Below are 21,318 nucleotides of genomic sequence, written 5' to 3' on the forward strand. Positions count from 1 at the left end.
AAAGCTGATTTGGTCTTTTCATTAATAAGACTTAGTATTTTTTTTTAAATAAAAATCAGTTGGATAAAACAGTTTTTTCTTTAACAGCAGTATGTTGGAAACTAATTCTAGAAATTCAAACTCACACTCAGCCTCATCTTGAGCGACAGTTTTCCTCCAGCCCCGACCAGTGTAGTTCAGTTGGTTGGGCATCATCCCACAAAACAAAAAGCTGCTGGTTTGATTCCCGGTCAGGGTACATGCCTGGGTTACAAGTTTGGTCCCCATCTGGGGTATGTATGAGAGGCAACCGATCCATGTTTCTCTCTCACATTGATGTGTCTCTCCCTTTCTCCCTCCCTTCCCCCTCTCTAAAAATAAATAAATAAAATCTTAAAAAGTTTTCCTCCAAGCTTCCTGTCCCTCTCTGTCTACTTCAGTCTACCACACCCCCCATCCCTCCTCCTCATCAGGTGTGAAGTTGGCCAACAGCACCCAGATGTGAAAGCTGACTTAGGGGAGGGAAAGCGGGCCCACATGCATTCTCTTACCGGGGCTGGTACTCTCTTCCCGCTCAGCCTCATTCTCACTTCGGCCACAGGTCTCATAGCCCAGGTCCTGGAGGTCCACCTGAACCTGCTTGCTGACCTGCTTCACTGATGATTCACCTGCTTGGAAGAGACAGAGGATGTTACAGGGTATCTGAGTTTCTCACATAATCAGTGGCACATACGCTGGCCCTTAGGGGCAGGGAGTCAGATCCAGAGAGGGGCAGAAGCTTCTTTGGACTCGTGTGGCAGAAGGGACCACCCTCTCCAGGTGGCAGGACTTCCTCCACCAGGGTAAGTCTGTGTTTGCCACTGATGAGCTCCCCTACAGATAACCGACGCTTAGTTGGGACCAGATGTCTTTAGACAGGCATTGTATACTCTCACCTCTAGAAGCTCCAGTGCAACTAGCAAGTGTCTTATCCACAGAAGCTCAGTAAATACTTGGATGGAGCTGAACTAATTTAGAATCCCAAGACACCTAGATCTGCACTGTCCAATAAGGTAGCTACTAGCCACATGTGACCATTTTATGTTAAATTAATTAAAGTTAAATAAAACTTAAAATTCCCAACTTGAACTAGCCAGATTTTATGTGCTCAATAACCACAAGCAATATATAGAACATTTCCATCACTGCAGGAAGTTCGATAGGAAAACACTGACTCTAGACTAACAGTGAAGATACATTTTTGAAGAATCAGATGTGGTGCAAAGAAAAGCAGAATAGAAACAATTAGCACACGTGAGTGACGTAAGGCGGTTTGCTGACTATACCAGAAATCACCAGACCTCGATGTTAGCCCATTTCCTCCCTACGCTCTCACTGCAAACATTCTTCTCTGCCACCTGCAAATTAAATTAAAGTAGGCGTCTACTTCCACAATTCTAGGACCATGGTCAGGGTTGAGTTTGTTCTGAGGTTGGAAAAGAAAAGTGAAGTTTGCAAAGCACATAGCTTCTCGGGCAGAAGACAAGCACTTCGATGATGAGGAACTTAAGACTTACTGAACATGACTCTGTATTTCTCCAGCTGATTGGCCTGGGCAAACACAGTGGCTTCTGATATCAGCAGCTTCTCCTGGAGATCTTGATAGCGTTGTTTGCATTGTGCCAGCTGGGAACGTAGGTGCTTGGTGGGTCCAGGGAGGCTAAATTCTGACTGCGGCCCAGGGCTACGGGTTTGGGGCTGATTGTCCAGCTGTGAAAAGGAGCCAGCACAGGGAAGTGAAGGGATGCGGGCAGTCTGAGGTCATCCCCCCCGCCCCCGGCACCGAGGACCACTGCCCCTTCTGAGCCCTGTGGACTTTATTCCTGTGCCTGTCACAGCACAGTTCATGCCATTTGGCAGTGACTTGCTTTCCAGATGGAGTTCCTGGAGAGCTGGGATGATGTTTTATTCATCTTAGTATCTGCAGCACACAGCACAGTGCCAACTGAGTCCATGGAGGAGCTCTCAGCAAACGTTTGTTCAGCGGTTGGAAAGGAAACGGGCAGAAACCCCCACGCATCTCCCTGCATTCCTGCCCCAGCTGTCCTCTCCGAATCCTCAGCAGAGCCCCTCCCCTTTAAAAGGATCCTGATAACCCCCCCTGAGACCCAGCAACCGATGTCTGTGATGAGCTCTGATGAAAATGGCACCGATAAGGGAAAGATGTCATTACACACCGCCTGCCTGGGCTGCATTAAAACCCCCCGCATCCCTGTTCTGCAGCCTACTGAAACGACCTCTTTGGGGGCCATCTTTCCCCTCCATACTGACTACCTGAAGGACAGAGACAGGGTCGTACTCCTTGCTGCCAACACCTTCTGTGTTACTAGAAAATTAATTACTTGAGAAATATTTATGGGATAGTGTTGTAAAAGCCTTTCTGAAGGCCAAGTATGTGGGGAATATTATGACCACCGCTTGTGGTGCAAGGAAAAGTGCCCTTCCCTGGTACCTCCTGACCCACAAGGCAGAACTGCTTGAGGTTCAAATGGACATTTCCAGCCCTCCTCCGAAGGTCTGCCATTCCACCTAATCCCACACTTGCCTGGCGGGCAGCCCCAGCGAGGGCAGCCCCGATGTCAAGGCTCTGGGGTCTGGGGCGGGGCCTCACGATCACATCCTCCTCTTCTTGGCCTCTGTGCTTCCCAGGAGAGCAAACCGGCTCCGCGTTCACGGTTTCGTTCTCCCTGGCCAGGTGCGCAAGGAGCTCTGGATTAAGTTTACTATTGCCTTCCTTGCTGCTGAGCACCAGCTGTTCTTTGAGGAGGCAGATGATGTTGTGGGCATTCTTCAGTTTTCCCTGGAGCTTTCTGAACTCAGCCTGCAGGCTCTTCTCATTCAGACCCCCTTTGGCCACCACAGTCTCCACCATCGCCTCGCCCTTCTCCTTGTCCTCCTCGATCTCCCATCCATCAGACATTGCTTCTCCCATCTGCTCTTTCAGCTCTGCGTTCTCAAGGCAAAGGCTCAGCATAGTGTTCCTGCCGGAAGCACACATCATCAGGGGCCAGGTCTGGTCTTGACCTCAGTTCCTAAAAGCCCATTTACCCACATCTCAATCCATCACAGGCTCGGAGGCGCCAGAGCATGAATCGACCTCAGACACCTACAGTAACACTATTATTGATAAATAAGAAAGTCATGGCTCAGGGCGGGTAAGAGACTTACCCGCACTCCCACAGCTACTTGGTGGCAGCGCCATCATTTATCTTAAACTTCAGACACCAGTTTGGTGGTCTTTACCCGTGCCACACAGCCTCATGTTCTAACTTTCTGTGGGCCCGGGAATGAACAAGGGTACGTACTCAAGCTGTTAAGAAAAAAAATAATAAAGACTTTTCCTGGGACAAATTTGTTATTATGGATTCTACAGGTCTATTGATTATCATCAGTCAGTTTTCAACTACTAGATGAGAAATTGGGACCCAGGAACACAGAGGAAATAAATAATACTAATCAGAACTTCCATCAAATGTACTTATGTAACTTTGCTTCGTGTCTGACTCTTGTGACAAGGGATCGTATTCCTGAGAGCAGGGACTCTGTCCCGTTTGCCCTGCATCCCCAGTGCCTCCACATCAAAGGAATAAAATGGATGCAACAGCTAATTTTCACCAAGACATTTAGACCCACTTTTTCCTCTCACCAGACCCTTTAGTGGAGTTGGTGGAAGCAATTAAAAAAAAAAACAAAAAAACCCCCATGGCTTTAACAAAGCAATTCACTTAAAAATAGGCAATTCGCCTAAATTTTTTGAGCCTTGGTCTCCTTCTACATAAAATAAGGATTACGACACTTCCCTAGTGCAGTTATTGGATGCTTAAATGAAATTACATATACGTGTGGTTAGCTCAGGATCTGCAACAGAGAATCATTCAATTCTGCTGAACCAGCTGCAGACCTGAGGAACGCTAACATCAGAATCCAATGACTTGCTTCTTAAGGCCCATAGTCTATTGTTTTGCTTAAGTTCCACAGGTGCTTCTCAAGTGTGCCAAACTGAGAACTGCTGACTAGAAGAGGCAAAGGAAATGAAGGATTTACAACTTGAAGCACCAGCGATTGGCTGTGCCCCTAGACTGAATTCTCAGAATCTTGAAGTCTTAGAACCAAGAGCAGAGCTTGTCCAGTACAAATTAAGAAAGATAATACTTTAGGACAGAGAACTCAGACAAACCACCTGTGACAGAGTTTCCTCAATGGAGACAAAGGGAGCTGGTATTTCACCAAAATTGAGGTGTAACAAGGAGAGAAAGGGATGCATGTGTAGTATAGAAAAAACATTTAATATTTTAACTTTATGCTTTGGGGGAAACCCTATTGTTTTCATAACACAAACTAATAAAATCAAAGCTCAACAAAATCTTCACAAGAGATAAGTTATGCATTATATAAATTCCATCTTCTGCAATATCAGTGAATCTTAAGGTTGGGTAGAGAGTTAAACAAATCAGAGTTTCAGGTCAGCAACTCTGGGAAAAAGGAAAATAACCCTCGCCCTGGCCGGGTGGTTAGTTAGTTGGAGGGCTGTCCCCCGTACTCCAAAAGGTGGCAGGTTCAAGCCCTGTCCAGGGAACATACTGCAGGCAACCGATTGATGTTTCTCACACATCAATGCTTCTCTCTCTGTTTCTATGTCCCTTCTTCTCTAAGATCAATAAATATATCCTTAGTGAGGATAGGAGAAAAGGAAATAATCCACAAAAATATGTACATATGGCTTGACTCTAAGTTCAACAGTAGGACCAAAAGAGAAAATACTGTTCTTACCTCTGACAGCTCAGCTGAGTTTACATATAAGAGTTTAAGTAAAACATATACTTAAATAGAATTTAAGGAAAGAAATGTCATGATTACTAAGAGTAACAAAACCAGCAAAATAGAACCATGAGCACAAGAATATTTCAAAAATTGTTTGACAAAGTATGTAGTATAGAAAAAAAGGTGATTTTAGAAACTGGGAGCCAGAGTTCTAGTCCTGGAATCATACACAACCATAAGCAAGTTACTAGAACTTTTTAGGCCTGAGTTTCCTTGACTATGTAACGAACATTAGGCTAGATGCCAAGGTTCTCTTTAGTGCTGCAATTATTCTACGATCCAAGCATGTTTCAGTGGCACATAATAGGCAGGGGAATAATAGGGCATGAATGGGAAGCTATACATCTGCACAGCTGTGCTCTACACAATAGGCCATGACGATTATAGATAATCAGGGATAAATGAATAAATGAATCAACCCTACGTTACCAGCATGTTTCCCAAGCATCTTTTTTTGGGGGAAAAAAAAGGCACTAAAGACAGTGTGGCCAATCTAGCTACTGAATCAGCTATTTGCCACTTCTGTACAGATACCAGAGATTAATAAAATTGCTGTTCCATGACTCAAGGACTCATGCTTCTGAGACAGAGCTGAATGGAGATGGAGGGTATTCTCCTCACAAACTGTTCTGGTTGTGTGCACAGCAGTGAAGCATCTTGGGTACCAGGAGATTCCTTGTATGTTCCAGTCAATTCAAAAGAACAATACCAGTTATACAACTAGATTTCCATTCAGATTGTCATCTAAATGGCTAATAATGAGCATCATCATATGAAATTAAAACCAGATTTGTTTGAATAATTTGACTGGTAGATATTGACAATCACCATTATTAAATTATTATTCACTTTTCTCTAAAGAATTTGTAGAACCACAAACGCATGGGGCCTGGGATGTGGACCAAGAAGCGCCGTGGCAGCACCGATGCTTTGGCTGCAGCAAGGTGAGCCCTGGCTACGGCGGCCTCTCAGTGGGCAGGCTCCCGGTCTGGGGGCATGTCCTACCTGATGTGGGCCACAGAGGAGAATCCTGCTTCCTCAATTTGAGCCTTTAGCTCTTTCAGTTCCCCCTCAGCTTTCCTCTTCTCCTCTAAGTGCCGGTGGATCTCAGCTCTCAGGTGGAGCATTTCCTCCTGAAGAACCCTGTCATTATCCCCTGCTGTCGGGGACGGAGGGGGAAGAGACACCTTCTGGGTGTCCACAGCCACCAGACTTTTCTCCAAAGCCACTTTGATGAGCTGAAAGAAAACCATGGTTTAAAGAAGTCAGGTCATTAAAGAGGACCCAAGAGGAACATCAGATCTCAAAGACAGCCTTGAATGGGAACTAAATAAGGCAGACCTAAAATGAGCTTCCTCCAAGGCCTTCCCCAGCCATAAGGGCCCAGGAAACGCGTTTGGGTGGGGAGGACACCCCCAGAGAGCAGGGAGAGTTGTTGCCATGGGCAGGAAGAGGAGATTCCAGAGGTGGGTGTGAAAAAAACACAAGCATATAATTAAAAAAAAAAAAAAGGCAAACACATGAGGTTTAAAAAGGACTGGAAAGTGTGAGTGCTATGATTCTTCCCTTCCTGAGGGGCCAGAGTTCCCTGAGAGTCTGCTCAGCTCCAAGACACTGGAGTCCTTGACTGCAAAGATCCGGCCCCAGATACTAGAGCTCAAACCCCAGGGCTGTGCCTTTAACTCAGGGTGTTTGAGAGAGAGGACTCAGGGTACTCAGCAGCCAGGAGTCGCGGACACGGACTCAGAACATGGGTGCAGCTGCAGGTAAGACAAAGCAAGCTCGATTTCGTTGGCAGCAGGAGCTTATACCCCACCGCTGCTGGGAAGCTGAAGTGAGGCCACCTGCCAGCAGGCAATTTCCCTGGACGGTTGGTCGCCCTTGCGCTCGTGCTGCCAGCAAAACTCTACAAATCTAACCATGCGAGAAGGAAGCAAGGCAGCAACAACTTCCTGCCTCCCTTTTTTTAAATACTGTTGAAGTTACTCCTCAGTGTTTCAACTAAAGCAGATCATGTCGTTTTTCCTCAAATGAGAATATTTAACTTTTAGGCTCTTACTGTTCATCTTGGGTTTCTCTCAAGTTTTTCCTATGCTTTTAAAAGTGTAGAAACCAAAACCTGAATATGATATTCAACTTGGGATGTGACTAATTATTTTAGTACAAGACTTTGACTATCTGACCAATAGCAATCCTATACCCCAATATCATATTGACTTCTTTTTCCTCTCAGTAGCAACATTTTGAGGTTTTACCTAACTTCAGGTCAATTTTGGCCTCCCAATTTCCCACCCCTCCCCATAGCTATTTCTGCATCATGCTGTTTGTCATTTCTTGTCTCTATAAATGTTATGACTGTACTTCTCACTTATAAATTCATTCTGCTTATACAAAATCATTTTCCAAAGTTATCAGGATATTTATGTGCAGCTCCATAAATCATGTAGGGGCCACTTGATTAAGGATGCATCATAGAATTACATGCTTTATTCCTTCATTCAGGTCACAAATATGTTGAACAGAACAAAGTCCAGAGGAGCCTAAGTGGGTCAGTGATTGATAGTGCTACTTGGCTTGGGACAAAGCCATTGAATTTTGCTTTTGACTTTGTAACAGGCACATAGTAAGATCTAGGTTACAGGGGTGTGGTTGGGTTGATTCATGGCAAGTATGCGCAATGGCGATTCATAGCATAGCAACTGGGGTTGTGAAGAGATGCGCATCCAAGTCAGACCAAAGAGATTAGCCAACACAATTGCTCATTTCCTAGGCATCCACTCCCCCCTGGGATTGTGAGCCTGAGATTTGGGAGACTCTGGAATGTCTGTCTCTATGCCTCTCTTGCCAAACTGGGTTAAACTGGTAGCCATCCTGCGTATGCCACAAAGCATCTGGGGCAAAATGAAGGAAGGAGGACTGGATAAAACCACTTTTGAAAGTTTATAACTTTAGCCCTCATTTAAACTATGTGATAATCTTTCTACAGAAACTCTTTGCAACTAACGTAAGTAAACATTGCCATCAGCTTTGAACATGATCACATTTCTTTTCCAAACCTTAACAGTTCCTTCTCCTTAAAAATGTCTAACTTTAATGATACCTGCCTATTTTTAATGTGCCTTCTAGATGTATATATTTTTCTATTGATTTAAAATACCTGCTTTCTTTAAATAAAAAATGAAGACACATGGAATGTTAACAGTGAAAGGGACCATAAGGTCCATCTTGTCTAATCTCCCACCAGAAAACAAGAAAAGAAAGATCTGATTTGTTCCTAGGCTAATTTGGGTTTTCATATTTTCATGTCAACGGAAGCTTATACCTTGGCTAACTTATCTTTAAAAGTTAAATGCAAATGCATGAAGGCTAGTATTTCTCCCTCCCCAAATAAAACCCCAAGTATGTGTGGTGGCAGTATAAGTCCTTTATGTCTTTTGTTAATTATATCTCTTATAGGGTCTTTTTCCCCTTTTTTTCACATTTCCTAATTCATCTCTTCTTTTGCTTCCACCATATAATTAAACGTTTTTGTGTGTGTGTGCTGATTTCCATTTGCCCCACAGAGGTCTACATGTAGCTCTGATCTCTTGTTGGAATAGAGTTGTTTTTTTTTACCCTATTGTTTCACATCTCTCACAATGTAAATTAGTTCTCTGATGGCATTAAGGACATTAAACATATTCTTTTCTCAAGTTCATCACACTAAGTCTACTGACTTTCTCTCCTTTGTTTTAAATCTTGATACTTGATTAACTTTTCTCCTGCAAAAGTTTAAATAAGTAAGACAATAACTGATTACTCTAGTTTCTTTCACAGAAACTTTTAGGTATTTATTACAGATTTTATATTTCACTGAGAGTGGAAATTACCATCGTATGAGACCTGAAACTTCCTGAGGTGGCTGAGTTCAAATATGAGGATAAAGCAACTTGCTTTGGCCAAAAGGTGGTTCCTGCCTTGGAAGAAACACTATAGTTGGATGTGTTTGTTAGGGTACTTGTGTGTATGCTTGAGGTAGGAGGAGAGATTTTTGTCGAGAATAAAGTCAGCCTTCTAAGGACAAAACTAGAAGAAGCTCAGAGCCTATACCCTTAAGTGGCCATTTGCCCCTTAAGCAAACACATTTTTGAGAATCTGGACACAAAACAGTTATGGCAAAAAAAAGCTTTATTTAATGGGTAGCAGAAGAGTCACACCCTCAAGCTCCAGAAAAGTTAAAGTAAATTTACAATGATTTCACACACCTCTTACCCAAAACTGAAGATCTGAGTTTCAAGGAAATGTGATGGAAAGCAAAATGGTGCTTAACCAAGATATTCTTCATCCAATAGGTATATATACTTTGTCTATTGTCAGCCAGGCCCCAATCCAAAGATTTTTTTAAACCATAATTTATTATCTCCTATGCCAAGTCATAGGCAGACATTGCAAGGGAAATACAAATGTCCAAGTCAAGGTTTATTTCAGGATGGAACTGACCTCAAAATGTGCTCTGGCCATTTTCTCCATGCTAGGCTATAGGAAAGAAGGTTAAGGAAGAAATGACTTTACTAACCAGTTTGCCTACATCTGAGAAATAGAGTGAAGGGCTCGCAATTAGAATCTGGCTCTCTTCATATGTGTGTCTCCTCTTCACGTATCCTGAAGTTAACCCTGTTCCACAGCAGCAATAACCATCGGCGACCTGCTGACAGCCCGATCCAGCTCTCTCTTAGGGTGGGGCATTTGGTCATCCTGCAGGTCCCTCTCACTTCCCCAAGGTCCCCAATGAAACCAGGAAGTGAGAGGCAGAGGGACCTGCCCAAAGGGGTTGTGGTGCATGTAATTAAAGTTACAAGCATTGGTTAGCAGGATTCAGAAGAAGCTGTTCAAGCAAAAGGGTAAGTGGAGCTCATGCAGAAACTCAAGGGAAAAGTAAAGGTCAGGTATGGCTAGGGCAAGAGAGAGAGGATCTTGACAGAAAGTAAAGAATCTGTTTTGAGGATGTGAGGTATTCCAGACAAATACTCCTGTCTTCAAGAGCCAAAGAGTGTGAAATCCTCCGAGGTTTGGGGACTGCTCACTTGGCCTCTTCTCGTTGGTTTATGAGCTGTCTCCTCCTTTTCTTGTGCAGGAGATGTACAGCAGGCCCACAAAGCCTCATTTCCCCTCCAGTTTTCCCAGTAACCCCAAGGAAATTATCACTAGAAATGCCCAGCTGCTTTTGAAGAAGGACAGATACGACTAATTCACTTTCTCCTTACTAACTCGGGATCACAGGCACAGTCCATCTAGGAAATGTGATAGCTAAATGTCACTGGGGACACATAGGAGTACCAGTGAGTGCTATAGTATCACTACTGGTGACTTAATCTCTGAGGTCCAGGCCATTCAACCCTTGAGCTTCATTGATGGTTGGTGAGAACAGTGTTTCAGCCTTGGGTTTCAAGTTCTGAGGTCTGACTTTTTAAGTGTCATATCCTGGTCACCAAAGTGTCAAGACCTGGGTGGTTGGTCCAGTTGTCCAACAGAGTTCTCTTTTGTATAATAAGATTTCACTGAGAATGATTCTGATCCTCGTACAGTTTCTCAGAGAGCACTCTCCCAAAGCAAGCCCCGGGCCCTGCCACCTCCCCAAGTGGCCCTTCGATGACTCTCTGTCTTCCGTGGTGTGTTTCAGTTACAAAAGCCCAAGATGGGGAGTGTCTGTGGTCTTCTTGTAAGTAAAAATTCTCCTGAAACTACAGCTACAGACGGTACATGGGGCAAAGGTGGGTGGAGGGGAAGGGACCAGGAGTAAGAGATAGGAGTAAAAACGGGTGGATTGGAGAGAAAAATGGAGTGAGGATAGAGGTAGGCAAGGTGGCTGGGAAGCTCAGGGAGGGCAGGAAGAAGACTGGGAAGTGCTTTATACAAAAAGATAGCTCCTCATCTAGGTCCACAAGGGCTGCAGGAGACCACCAAACCCCAAAGGGCTAGGAGCCTTCCACCCTGGGACCCAGCACCTGACTCCGACTTACTTGCTGGTGGCTATTGTGTGCAGCCTCCTCCTCAATACTGTCAGTGAACTCGGTGCTGGCATCTTCGGTGTCGTCCCCTGCAGCTGCACCTGGAAATAAGTCCAGAAGAGAAAGGTGACTCCCTTCACAGATGGCTTCCAGACAGCAGCTAAAATTACACTTTTTGCCATCCGCCTCTGATTTTTTCCCCCTTCCCTGTATGTGTGGCCGCCTAGCCATCAGGGCCCACAGGGAAGACAGAACCAATGTGCCAAATCTGTAGAAAAGCCTTCTGGTTGAATCACGGATACTTTCTTACTAACACATTCAGGCTTAAGCCTCAAAACATAAGCTGGTTTAGACTGCACAGACCTGTACACAAGGAGCAACTGTCGGAGTGGTTATCCCTCTCACCCATTTCCAGAAAGTCTGAATTATTCCCCTCCTGCCCCTTACTGGTTATGTAACAACTTAGCATGACCAACTCTTTTCCCACCCTGAGTGCTGAGAGGCTCCCTGGTTTTCTGTGGACTAGGGCAGCTCTTCTCTTCTCAGGCTCTTCTATTGTTGGGATCAGCTGGGCATGAGGTGACAATTTCTCTGAGGAGCCCTGCTCTGGGGTCGCTGTGTCCTGCACAAAAGCTCAGATCTAGTCAAGACCTAAGGCACAGAATGGTTCAGGTGTTTCTTGATTCTTTCTTTAACCTTTAACCTCCCCCTCTCAGACTCTTGTCCAGTACTAGCATTCCCTGCCTGGAGGGTTCTCACACTGCTTTTTCTAAATGGCACTTAATCCATTTTTCTATTTCCCACGGACAGATACAGCCATCCTAGGGCACAAACATCTACACCGTGCACTAAGGACAAGAAGCTGCATTTGGTGGTCTGGGCAAAGGTCTAGAGCAGCGCTGACTGATAGACTTTCTGCAATTCTGTGTCTACGCTACCCAGTACAGTAGACACTAGTCACGTGTGGCTACTGGGCACCTGAAATGCAGCTCGTGTGACTGAGGAACTGAAATGTTTAATTTAATTCAAATTAAATTCAAACAGCCACATGTGGCTAGTGGCTTCTATGTTGGACAGCGGAAACCTAGGACATTTCTTCCTCTTCACATCTGTGAGAATAAAGCACAGTCTGTCCATCTAATTTCAGATTAAGGCCTATAGCCCACATTATAGATGTCTTCTGAAAGTGTAGGATTTATAACGGTTAGTTCATTTGAACACCAAAGAAAATCTACTTTGATACTCTCTGGGTCTTATAGAACCTGCCCAAGTCAGAGAACCTAGAGGTCTAGTGGTGACGCTGGCCTTGGCAACCAACCTGTTAAAACTCCTCTTCCGACCACTGAGTAGTAACCTGGGCCTCAAAGAGATTAGGTGGCTTGTCCAAGGTTATAAAGCCAGTCCTCACAAGAGCTGCCCCAAGAAGTCAAGCCTCTGACAGTTCCTTCTAGTGACAAATCATATTTTTACCTTTGTTTCTTCCTTCAAGACTAAAGACCCTGCTCCTAAGCTCAGACATTCATGGATGAAGGCCCTGCAAGAATAACGAGCATTCACTACCATCCGCAGATTAGGTGAACAGGGGCAGTTCACACCCACATTCCACCTGGGCACCTGGAAGTTCACGCGAATGTTTGCAATGGTCTGGGCCAATCTCATTCAAGTACTAAAGGGAGTAAGCATGTTGTCCTGACAGCTTAATCTTATGACTCATTCCCTGATCACCGTGAATGTTGTGTTAATGTAGCGTCAGGGCTTACAGGGCACCTCTACCACTCAGCATCTTTAGAGATCCGTGGCAGATGGGGTACAGTAGGGATTTCCAATGCTTGTTCTTTCAGACCAGCCTCAGCACCCCCTCACTCAGGACACTGGTTGTGTAGAGGTGAATGAACACCCTCCCTAAGTTTGGCAGCTCACTGAATCTAGGATGTTAATTCACCTGAGGATGTCTATGTCATATATTATGCTTACTTTCAAAAAATGTTTTCCTATACAACCGTACAGACCAGAATCTTTAATAAGTCAGGGGTACTGACCTCTTTTCCCTTAGATTGTTAAATAAAAAAATGACAACAGACAACACAACAATAGCCATCTGGTGGGAGTGAATCAAAATTACACTTTTTTTGGTCAAATTGGCAAAGCATGTTTTGTGTGTGTGTGTGCCACAGCATTTTAGTAATTACTTTGCATGCTATGAGATGAACAATGTTGAAAATCGCTGGGCTAGAGCAGGACCCTGTGGTTGAAGAAAGCTCAGCTTTCTGAGGTCAGGACCATTCTTGGTGGTGGGTGGTGTTGCCCTGCCGGGCCCCCACCCCAAAGTGATTCCTGTACTAACTTCTAGGAATAAGGTAAGTGGGGATTAGAACAGGTGAGCATCACTGGTCTTAAAGGCTTTTGTCTTTCTGCCCTCCACTTACCTACACTGCCTTTCTGACGCCACATCTGCATTTCTAGTTAATGCTGTCTCTTTAGTTCATTCAGGGACAGAACACCATGGCTTTGACTTGATCTGGAGTTAAATGGAGACCAAGCAAGAATGCCCATTTCACCCCAACGCTCTACTATACCGGAGTTTTGCTTCCCTTAGTTATTTTTCTTAGCTATTTTACAGTTTGCTACACCTCCTTTGGGAGAGCTTTAAGGGCTGTTCATTCTTTTACCAATTTGAATTAGAATGTGGACAGCCTTTTTGTGTTTGAGTAGGGTTAAATAAAAATTTTTATAATATAGAAAATACTGGAATGAATGTTAACCCACACAAAGTCCTATAATGTTTTACATTAGACATCCCTCTTTGTTATGTTTTGTCTTTCATGAATGACAATGTAAGAACTTCTCTTTTGTGGGAAATACCCCTTTCTGAACTTTTACAAAGCAACAAAACTATCTTCAAAACTAACTTGGAATACTTTAAATTAGAAATTTAAAGGTTGTGTATTTTAATGAATCTACTAATTTTTCATAAAGGTGAAATAGAATCTCTGGAAGCTAAAAAACTTCATTCAAATGTAACTTGCTTCTCTAGGTTTTATCTCCAGGGTTAAGTTTTACGTGTTATACTGGAAACTTTATTAAAAATTTTTATTTGAGGCTTTGATGATAGTTCTCAAGTTGTAGTTCTTGCAAGTTTCTAGGTTCTGAACCACATGTAATGAGGTGGTACCAAAATCTTCCCTTTTTAGGTTTAGAAAATTATGTTCTACCAGCTATCTGATTATAAAGAACACAGAAATTAAACAAACCTCCAAAACACTATAAAATCGCTGGGCAGAAAATTTATGTATTATGCAAATATATTCTTTTTATCACTGAGGCAAAAATTCACACATTTGTAGAGCTTTACAAACTGAGAATGGCGTAATTATTAAGAACATGGGCTCTTGAGCCAGACATCTAGGATAGAGTTCTGCCTCTGTCATTAGTTGTGTGTTGGGCAAGTCACAATCTTCCCATACCTCAATTCCCTCAGTTATTAGTGACAGTTAATGGTGATATTCACTCCCTACAGTTGTGAACTTTAAAGGATTGCTGCTTTCAAAGTGCTTAGAACAGTGCTTGGCATATGGTGTGTAACAATAACTGAAGTGCACCACGGGTTGAACAGGCAGGCCATGGAACCTAATGGGAACCAGCAGGGGGAATTTCGTACCTAGTGTTATTAACTGGGTGATCTTGATTGACTCTATCTGCACTTCACATTTGAGGGTTTCCGCCAACAGGAGGTTGGAAATACTACTCTGTTCTCCCTGCTTCACAGGACCATTGAAAGAACAGAGTTGTAAGTACGTAGGATGCCCTCTTTTGAATATTAGGTGCTTCACACATAGGGCTTCTCATTAAATTATAGCTGCCAATAAAACTCCATCATGCATGGATGAGTCTTAGAGGGAAGGTAATGCAGTGTTACTTTAGTTCTTCAGTGAAGAGCCCAGACAGGGCTCTGACAAGATGATTTCTCCCACTTGACTCTAGAGTCATGACTGTTTCCCCTTTAAGCCATTAATATGCGACTCACAAAAAAGGAGGAATGTTTTCTCACATAGTTACTCAGAACATATAAGGAGTCACATCTGTTTTGAAAGGTTCAGAGAGCTAAAAGCTTTACAGCATGAATGAGCTTGCAGTGCCAAGCACTCCGCTAGCTGTTCTTTCCCCTCAGTGCCAGGCTCATGGGCCAGGCCCTCAGGCTGCATCGCATTTTCCCCTCTAGGCACTCTGCCACGAGCTCACCACGACATCTCTCATGTGTGCACATCACGAACCAGCTATCGCTGGCTTAAATATGATGATGCTATAAGAGAACCAAAGAAAAGTGTTCTTCTATCAAACTGCAATTTCACCTGCATCGACTCCCTTCCGGACCATGAGAAAACTTTAACCTTTTGTATAGTCTTCCATAAATTTCTGCCGAGAAATAAAATTATTTAACTAGACAGATTCTGATCTTAGAACATAAGGAGCTACAAAATTGTTGTCTGTGGTTAAGCCCCTTCATGGTGTATCTTTGTCTTTAAATTGTCTCTAAAGTAGCCTTCCAGCTTGTTTTATCCAGAAAGCAACTGTTTTCAGTGCTTGAAACTCTAGAATTTTAAGGAATTCTTTCTTCCTGCTCACAGTCTCTTGTTCCCTCAATGGACACAGGAAGCAGGTGGCTCTAGGAACATTTACAGGGACAGCACCACCCACAACTGGCTCCTCACACCTCCATCCCACTTTCCACTCCTCTCCTTCAGCAAGGAGAGCAAGAAAGGCTTTTAAGGTAAAGCAGTCCATTTCACGTTTCTGCAGGAAATATAATACTGTTTCTTTTGTCTCACTTCCTTGAAAGCAGAAAAATTCAGGTTTCTTCCTCCTCCTTCCTTTAGATAAGTAAATACAAAGGCATTCACTCATTCCGGAGCCTTACTATGACTTGGAAATTTAGTTACAATGGTCAATAGACTGATTTTCCTATAATGGGGGGTGGGAAGATATGAGCTTTCTCTACTTTTTCTTTTTTCCCATGAATCTTTTAAGAATGAAACCAGTAGTTACTGTTTGGCCTTGGACACTTTTATTGATCAGTAACAATTTTAGTGTGTCTCCACTAAAGGAGCTGAAATTCTAACACTTACATATAAAAAAAAAGTACACTCTTCATTTCAGCACAAATGATAACACAGTTTAGCACAGCACAGTGCCGTGAAGAAATAAACTTCAAGAGGAAATATACAGCTAATTTTGATGGGGAGATAGTCCTAGGAATAATCTAATGCCAAATGACTGGATCATTTAACATGTCACTTCTTCATTTAAATTGTTATGAATCATTTGAATTTTCCTCAACAGCTCTAGGAACAAATTTTTAAGTGATAAAAGTAAAGCTGTTATTATCAAAGTGATAGTACTTCAGGGTAACAAATTTGTGATTCATAAAACATACTCGTATATACACAAATGCAGCCTGAGAGGTTGGTATTTTAAAGCAATGACTTTGATATTGCAAAAAGCAGCACTATACTAAAGGAGATATACTTTGCCACAGGATATATACTAAAAGCAGATCTGCATGCATTTCCTAGATAGTTACGATTTCCTTAAATGGAACAAGGAACCTGATTTGGTTCATGTACTTAACACCCCTACTCTTCAAATTATTTTAGATCAAGCATTTTCTGATGTTGCTAAACTTTCTATTTTTATCCTTCCAGCATGAGGACAACAGAAAAAAAATGATGGAGATTTTTATTTCTGTAATTTGACTTTAAACAACCAAAAGGGAAAGAGGAATTAGTACATCACTTTGTAAGTTTAATTATTCTTATTTGAAATCTGGTAAAATTAATATTGTCAACTCCACAATTGTGTGTTTCCCTTTCCCTTTCCACTCTTCGTTGAAGGCTAATTACAATGCTAATTTTTTATTTGGGAAGCTCATCCCGGCTCATGTGATTATATAAAAAGAAGCTGAAGACTTACCTTCTGTTAATACTCAGACTACGTAACAGCAACATGTTTGTCTTGCAAGCATAATAAAAATGGTTTAACAAAGTTCTTGCTCCAAATGTCTAGTGAGAGGGTAGCTTAAATTATATTCCAAAATGCGTTAAGAAGAAACTATGACCCCATAGAAATCACTCCGGCGTATTGATGTGTTCATTATTTGTGTTCATTATTGGTTGCCTCATGAGCTTCAGAGTCCTAGCTATTCTTTCTCCAGTACCAATGGTTCTGTATTACCAAAGGGAGAAGAAAAGCTCTATGAACTTTCACTCAAAGAGAAATGAGAGAAAATACTCTACAGGCTTCTTCTCACAGGATGTTAGTATCTGAAAAAGAAAGCTAATTGCATTTATTCTACCATTAGTACAATTTCTACAAGATAAGATGGAAAACAAACTGTGTGTGGGTTACTAGTATTTCCTCCTGACTTCATAGGAACTTTGTCACGTTTTCCTGCAGGACGTTGGCTGCAAACCTGCATAATTTCTACTGAGGCCCTAGTTGAAGAGGCAACTTGAATTTCAGGGACATCAAATGTGAAGATTCTGCGACTTTTCTATAAAAAGACCATGAAACCAGAAAATGATGACTTTATCCTAACAACAGGAACTACAGTTTTCTAATACTAGTTCAAAGAAAGCCAAGGTATTCAAGTATTGTTCCCTCTAAGGCTTACGGTCCAAAAGGGAAGTGACTTGAGGTAGGTCAGTCAACCTTTATTCCTGAAAGAAAGGAGCAACTTTGGTATAATCTGCTCTGCCCCACCTTTCCCTAACCAGAGGGTTCCAGATCCAACTGTAAGACAGAGGAAATTGAAATCAATTTCTTGAACTGTTTTGAAGCTATAAGCCAAACTTCTCAGGACCAGTTACTGAATTAGGAACATACATAAGCATAATATTGATAGGTCTTTCATAAAGATTTGCCCCACAGATCACTTACATATAAACTGTGCAAGTAAAACATACTAAAGAACCTTCTAAGGAAATGTCTTGAGGCCAGAATCTGATACCCTATACAGGTGAAGATTTTCTTGATCTTTAATAGACCTTTCATTATATATAACAGTATTGACAAATCTTTTAAAAATATGAATAAGGAAGTGGAGGTACAAAAAATATGCTGCTGTCCACAAATGAATGAAGAGAAATGGCATGGGAGAGGGGAGGGGTGTTGTGGAGGTAAAAGGACACCCTATCAAAATAAAAGGCTGCCAATATTACAATAGCCCAGTCATGTCTTTTCAAAAGTTACAATTTGGCTAACTAGCTAAAAAGAGAACACCAGGAAAATGCTGATTTATACTAGGTGCTAACAATCGCCAGACTTTAACAATATAGTTTAAACCTACAATAGAGAAGAGTTTAGGAGAAATATCTGTCAAAAGGGCTTCCATTTCACTCAGTAAATAAATCCTCCTGGAGGCCCTTTTCAACTCGATACTTCTAAGAACTTAGAGACTTAATCTCTCCTGACCTCTTCCAACCATTACTTTATACATTTGCTGTTATTCAAAAAGGAAATGTGAGAAAAACCAAATCAATACGGATTTTTCTCAATTTAAGTTTCATGCTTCAAATTTGGCATGACCTTAGGGAGAACTTAATTCATTTTTTTTTCGACATTTTTTAAATTCAGGCACAAGGTTCTATAAGCAAAGCACACAATGCTTTATCTAATATTATGGTAATGTTGAAAAATGCCTGACAGGTAGAATAATCCAGTAAGAGAAAGGGTCTGTTGCTTCTGAAGAGAGAATGGAATACTAGTATATCATGCTCAATATGATTATATAAATGCTGTGGTCAGTCACAGCATCACCTATATATGTGGGTCACAAAATTCATCAGAATTGTGTTCCTAATAACATGTCACATTATCACACCAAAGTGTTAGACCAGCAAGCTCTCCAGGCAGCAGTCTGCAAGCCTCATTCCTGCTACCAACACCAAAAAGTTAGTACTGGATTTTAGGCACATCTGTAGTATCAATATAAAACTCTTTGTTAATCCTTTGCCACTAAAGTACTTAATTTTCTAAAACGTTTTCTAAAGACCAATATCAAAGGCAAGAAACAAGTTTGTCTTTTCAGAGTCCAAATCAGGACCAGAGATTCACTTACATTTTTTCCCTAACCTATTTTCAATAGAAAGTACGGTTTCTTATTATTCATCCAAATACCTTAATATTTCTAACACTTAGCAACAGTTCAAGGTACCAAGGGAAATTTCTACTCTTGTTCAAGGCTGATAGAAGCAGCAGTGGTAATTAACATAAGTTTCTGTAATCACTGCAAACCATTAGAACCCAGGAATCACCCAAGGTTGAATCTTAGTAGACTTAGAAAGCTCCCCTGGTCTATTAGTCAAATTAAGGAAAGACATGTCCTAAATATTTTGGTTGGTTGACATTTTCACAGCTCGATAACCCCCCCTCCTTACTTCTAAAAAGTCATGGAAAGGTTTGCGCAGCAAAGGGTCTCAAGATTAGAAGACTAAGAAAAGTGGGTGGTTCTGCTTATATTTCCTATCTCCTTCCTTAAATGACTCCTTTCCCCCCTAAAAGCCATTAAACCTGAAAAGCAATTCCACTAAGAGGAAGGCTTATGGCTATCAACGTTTGTGAAATACTTAATCAGAAGATGCTAGGGTGTTTCTCTTGCGAGGAATTTAGAATGTCCAGCAAGCCACATCAACACATAAATGCGAAAATAAAAGTGTCTTGGGGAAAAAATGGAGGGCAAGCAGGGAACTCACTGTGCTCCACCCAGTTTACACAGAGTACAGTCACATTCACGGTGCTAGAAAGCCTCAATCACTGTTTATCAAATTCCATGTTTAAAGACTATAATCTCAGCTTCTAATCTAAGAGGCTTCCATCCAACGAAGTAAGAAATCTCATGGTGTTGAACCCACAAAGCTCCAAAGTTATCCTGGTTACTTTTTATAAGCTCAACACCGAAGACGTCAGAAATACAACCTCCAGGACCTTTTGCCTTAACACCTGTCATGGTGCCATTAGAAAGTGTTGAATCAATGGCCAAAGCCTATGAACACAGATCTGTGATATTTCTTTCTAAACTACTCATATACCTCAAAGCCTGAAGCTTATTACTTATTTTAATATGCAGAAATGTGGAAGCACTAAGAAGTGAAAAATAGAGATCTCCATCCAGGGTCACTACCAACTGAAAACATACCAGCAATACTCTCCTCTGGATATGACTTACTTGGTGAAATGCTAAATTTAAAGGGGGAATGCTCATTTGAAATTATCTGTTCACATACAGAATTCTAACTCTGGAAGACCTGGGAGCTTTCTTAAAGTCATGTTCTGGCTACATAACATACGCTTGGTTTAAATGAAAAAAAAAAAAAATCTCCTAGTCTCATTTTGCTGTCAATCAATAATCAACTCTGAAACAATATTAGAGGTAAAGGTTTACTACAAAGGCTATAACAGCCTTTGTGTCTGCTCTTTAACTCGGCCCTCCCAATACTATAGTTTACTACGTTGAGACTTGGTTTTGATTACCTTCTGATAAGGATTATACCACTTTTGCATAGTCATTCTTACAGACTTTCAATCTCTCCCTCTTATCTTTAAACTTTTATTTGATTTAAAAATTGCTTTCTCTCAAAGAACAGGAATTGACTGAATGGCAAAAATAATACACACACATGCATTTATGACATGATACGGAACATATGAAATGGTTGTGAAAGTAGGGGAGGAATAAACTTTATTGGCCCACAGAAGGGATAAGGGAATCAGGAGGCGGGGCTGAGGGAAAGAAGGGACATGGGTGGGAAAACTAAAATGGAATGATTTAAAATGTGCAAATACACTTTGTAACCTCCACCATTTAACTTAAAGATAAATATGTACCGTGAAATACAGGTAAGCTAAAGTGAGTTTCACTTTGTACTTGATGCTACTTGTACCAGTTTTATCATTAGTAGGTCACCATTTAATTCTGCCAAAGTCAGACAGGCGCTCTCTGGTTAGTACAAACAAGGGTTTCCATCCTGGTTGCAGTCTGACCCGCCAGTGCTCAGAGGGCATGCTTGTGACGAACTCGCACACTTTCCAGTTCCCCACCTCCATTGGCGGCCAGGGTCTCCAGCCTGCTTAAGCGCTCCAGGCTTCTTCCAAGAACTTCTTCGAGCCGACCGCGTAACACCTGGGCCCTTTCCAGTTCCACCTGCAGAGTTCGGTCTCTCTCAGAGCTGATTAAACATGTCATACGGAAGGAAAATGGATTAGCCATCAACTGTAATGAGTCCACGCATGCTTCCAAAGAGCCATCAATGCCATGAGACCTTCTAAAGTCACAATTCTCCAGAACACAATAAATGAATGTATCTTTGTTGTGGCATTTGTGTTCACTGCCGGTAGATTAGCAAGGCCTGCTCCTTTCTTTAAAGCTTGCACCTTTACCCTAGGCTCTGGGCCAATCTCACATAAAATTATAGTTCCCAAGATTTACCTCACATACCTA

General features: G+C 42.0%; 1 protein-coding gene across 12 annotated transcripts in view; it reads right to left on the reverse strand.

The window, feature by feature from the left end:
* The window catches only part of LOC129063685 (myomegalin), a 161,291-nt gene that overhangs the window by 27,508 nt on the left and 112,465 nt on the right, over positions 1-21,318 (reverse strand). For 8 of the 12 annotated variants that reach the window (XM_054564747.1, XM_054564748.1, XM_054564741.1 and 5 more), the window contains 6 exons: positions 20,919-21,046; positions 10,839-10,927; positions 5,845-6,077; positions 2,564-2,999; positions 1,536-1,728; positions 531-650 (listed from right to left, as the gene is read on the reverse strand). In XM_054564747.1, coding sequence (XP_054420722.1) covers positions 531-650; positions 1,536-1,728; positions 2,564-2,999; positions 5,845-6,077; positions 10,839-10,927; positions 20,919-21,046 — 1,199 coding nt within the window. The remainder of the gene's footprint in view (positions 1-530; positions 651-1,535; positions 1,729-2,563; positions 3,000-5,844; positions 6,078-10,838; positions 10,928-20,918; positions 21,047-21,318) is intronic. The other 4 variants (XM_054564750.1, XM_054564740.1, XM_054564745.1 and 1 more) reach the window with 1 other exon arrangement.

This window comes from Pteronotus mesoamericanus, unplaced genomic scaffold (genome assembly GCF_021234165.1).
Source record: "Pteronotus mesoamericanus isolate MK-2021 breed Mesoamerican mustached bat unplaced genomic scaffold, CSHL_Meso_final scaffold_99, whole genome shotgun sequence".
Classification (NCBI taxonomy): Eukaryota; Metazoa; Chordata; class Mammalia; order Chiroptera; family Mormoopidae; genus Pteronotus; species Pteronotus mesoamericanus.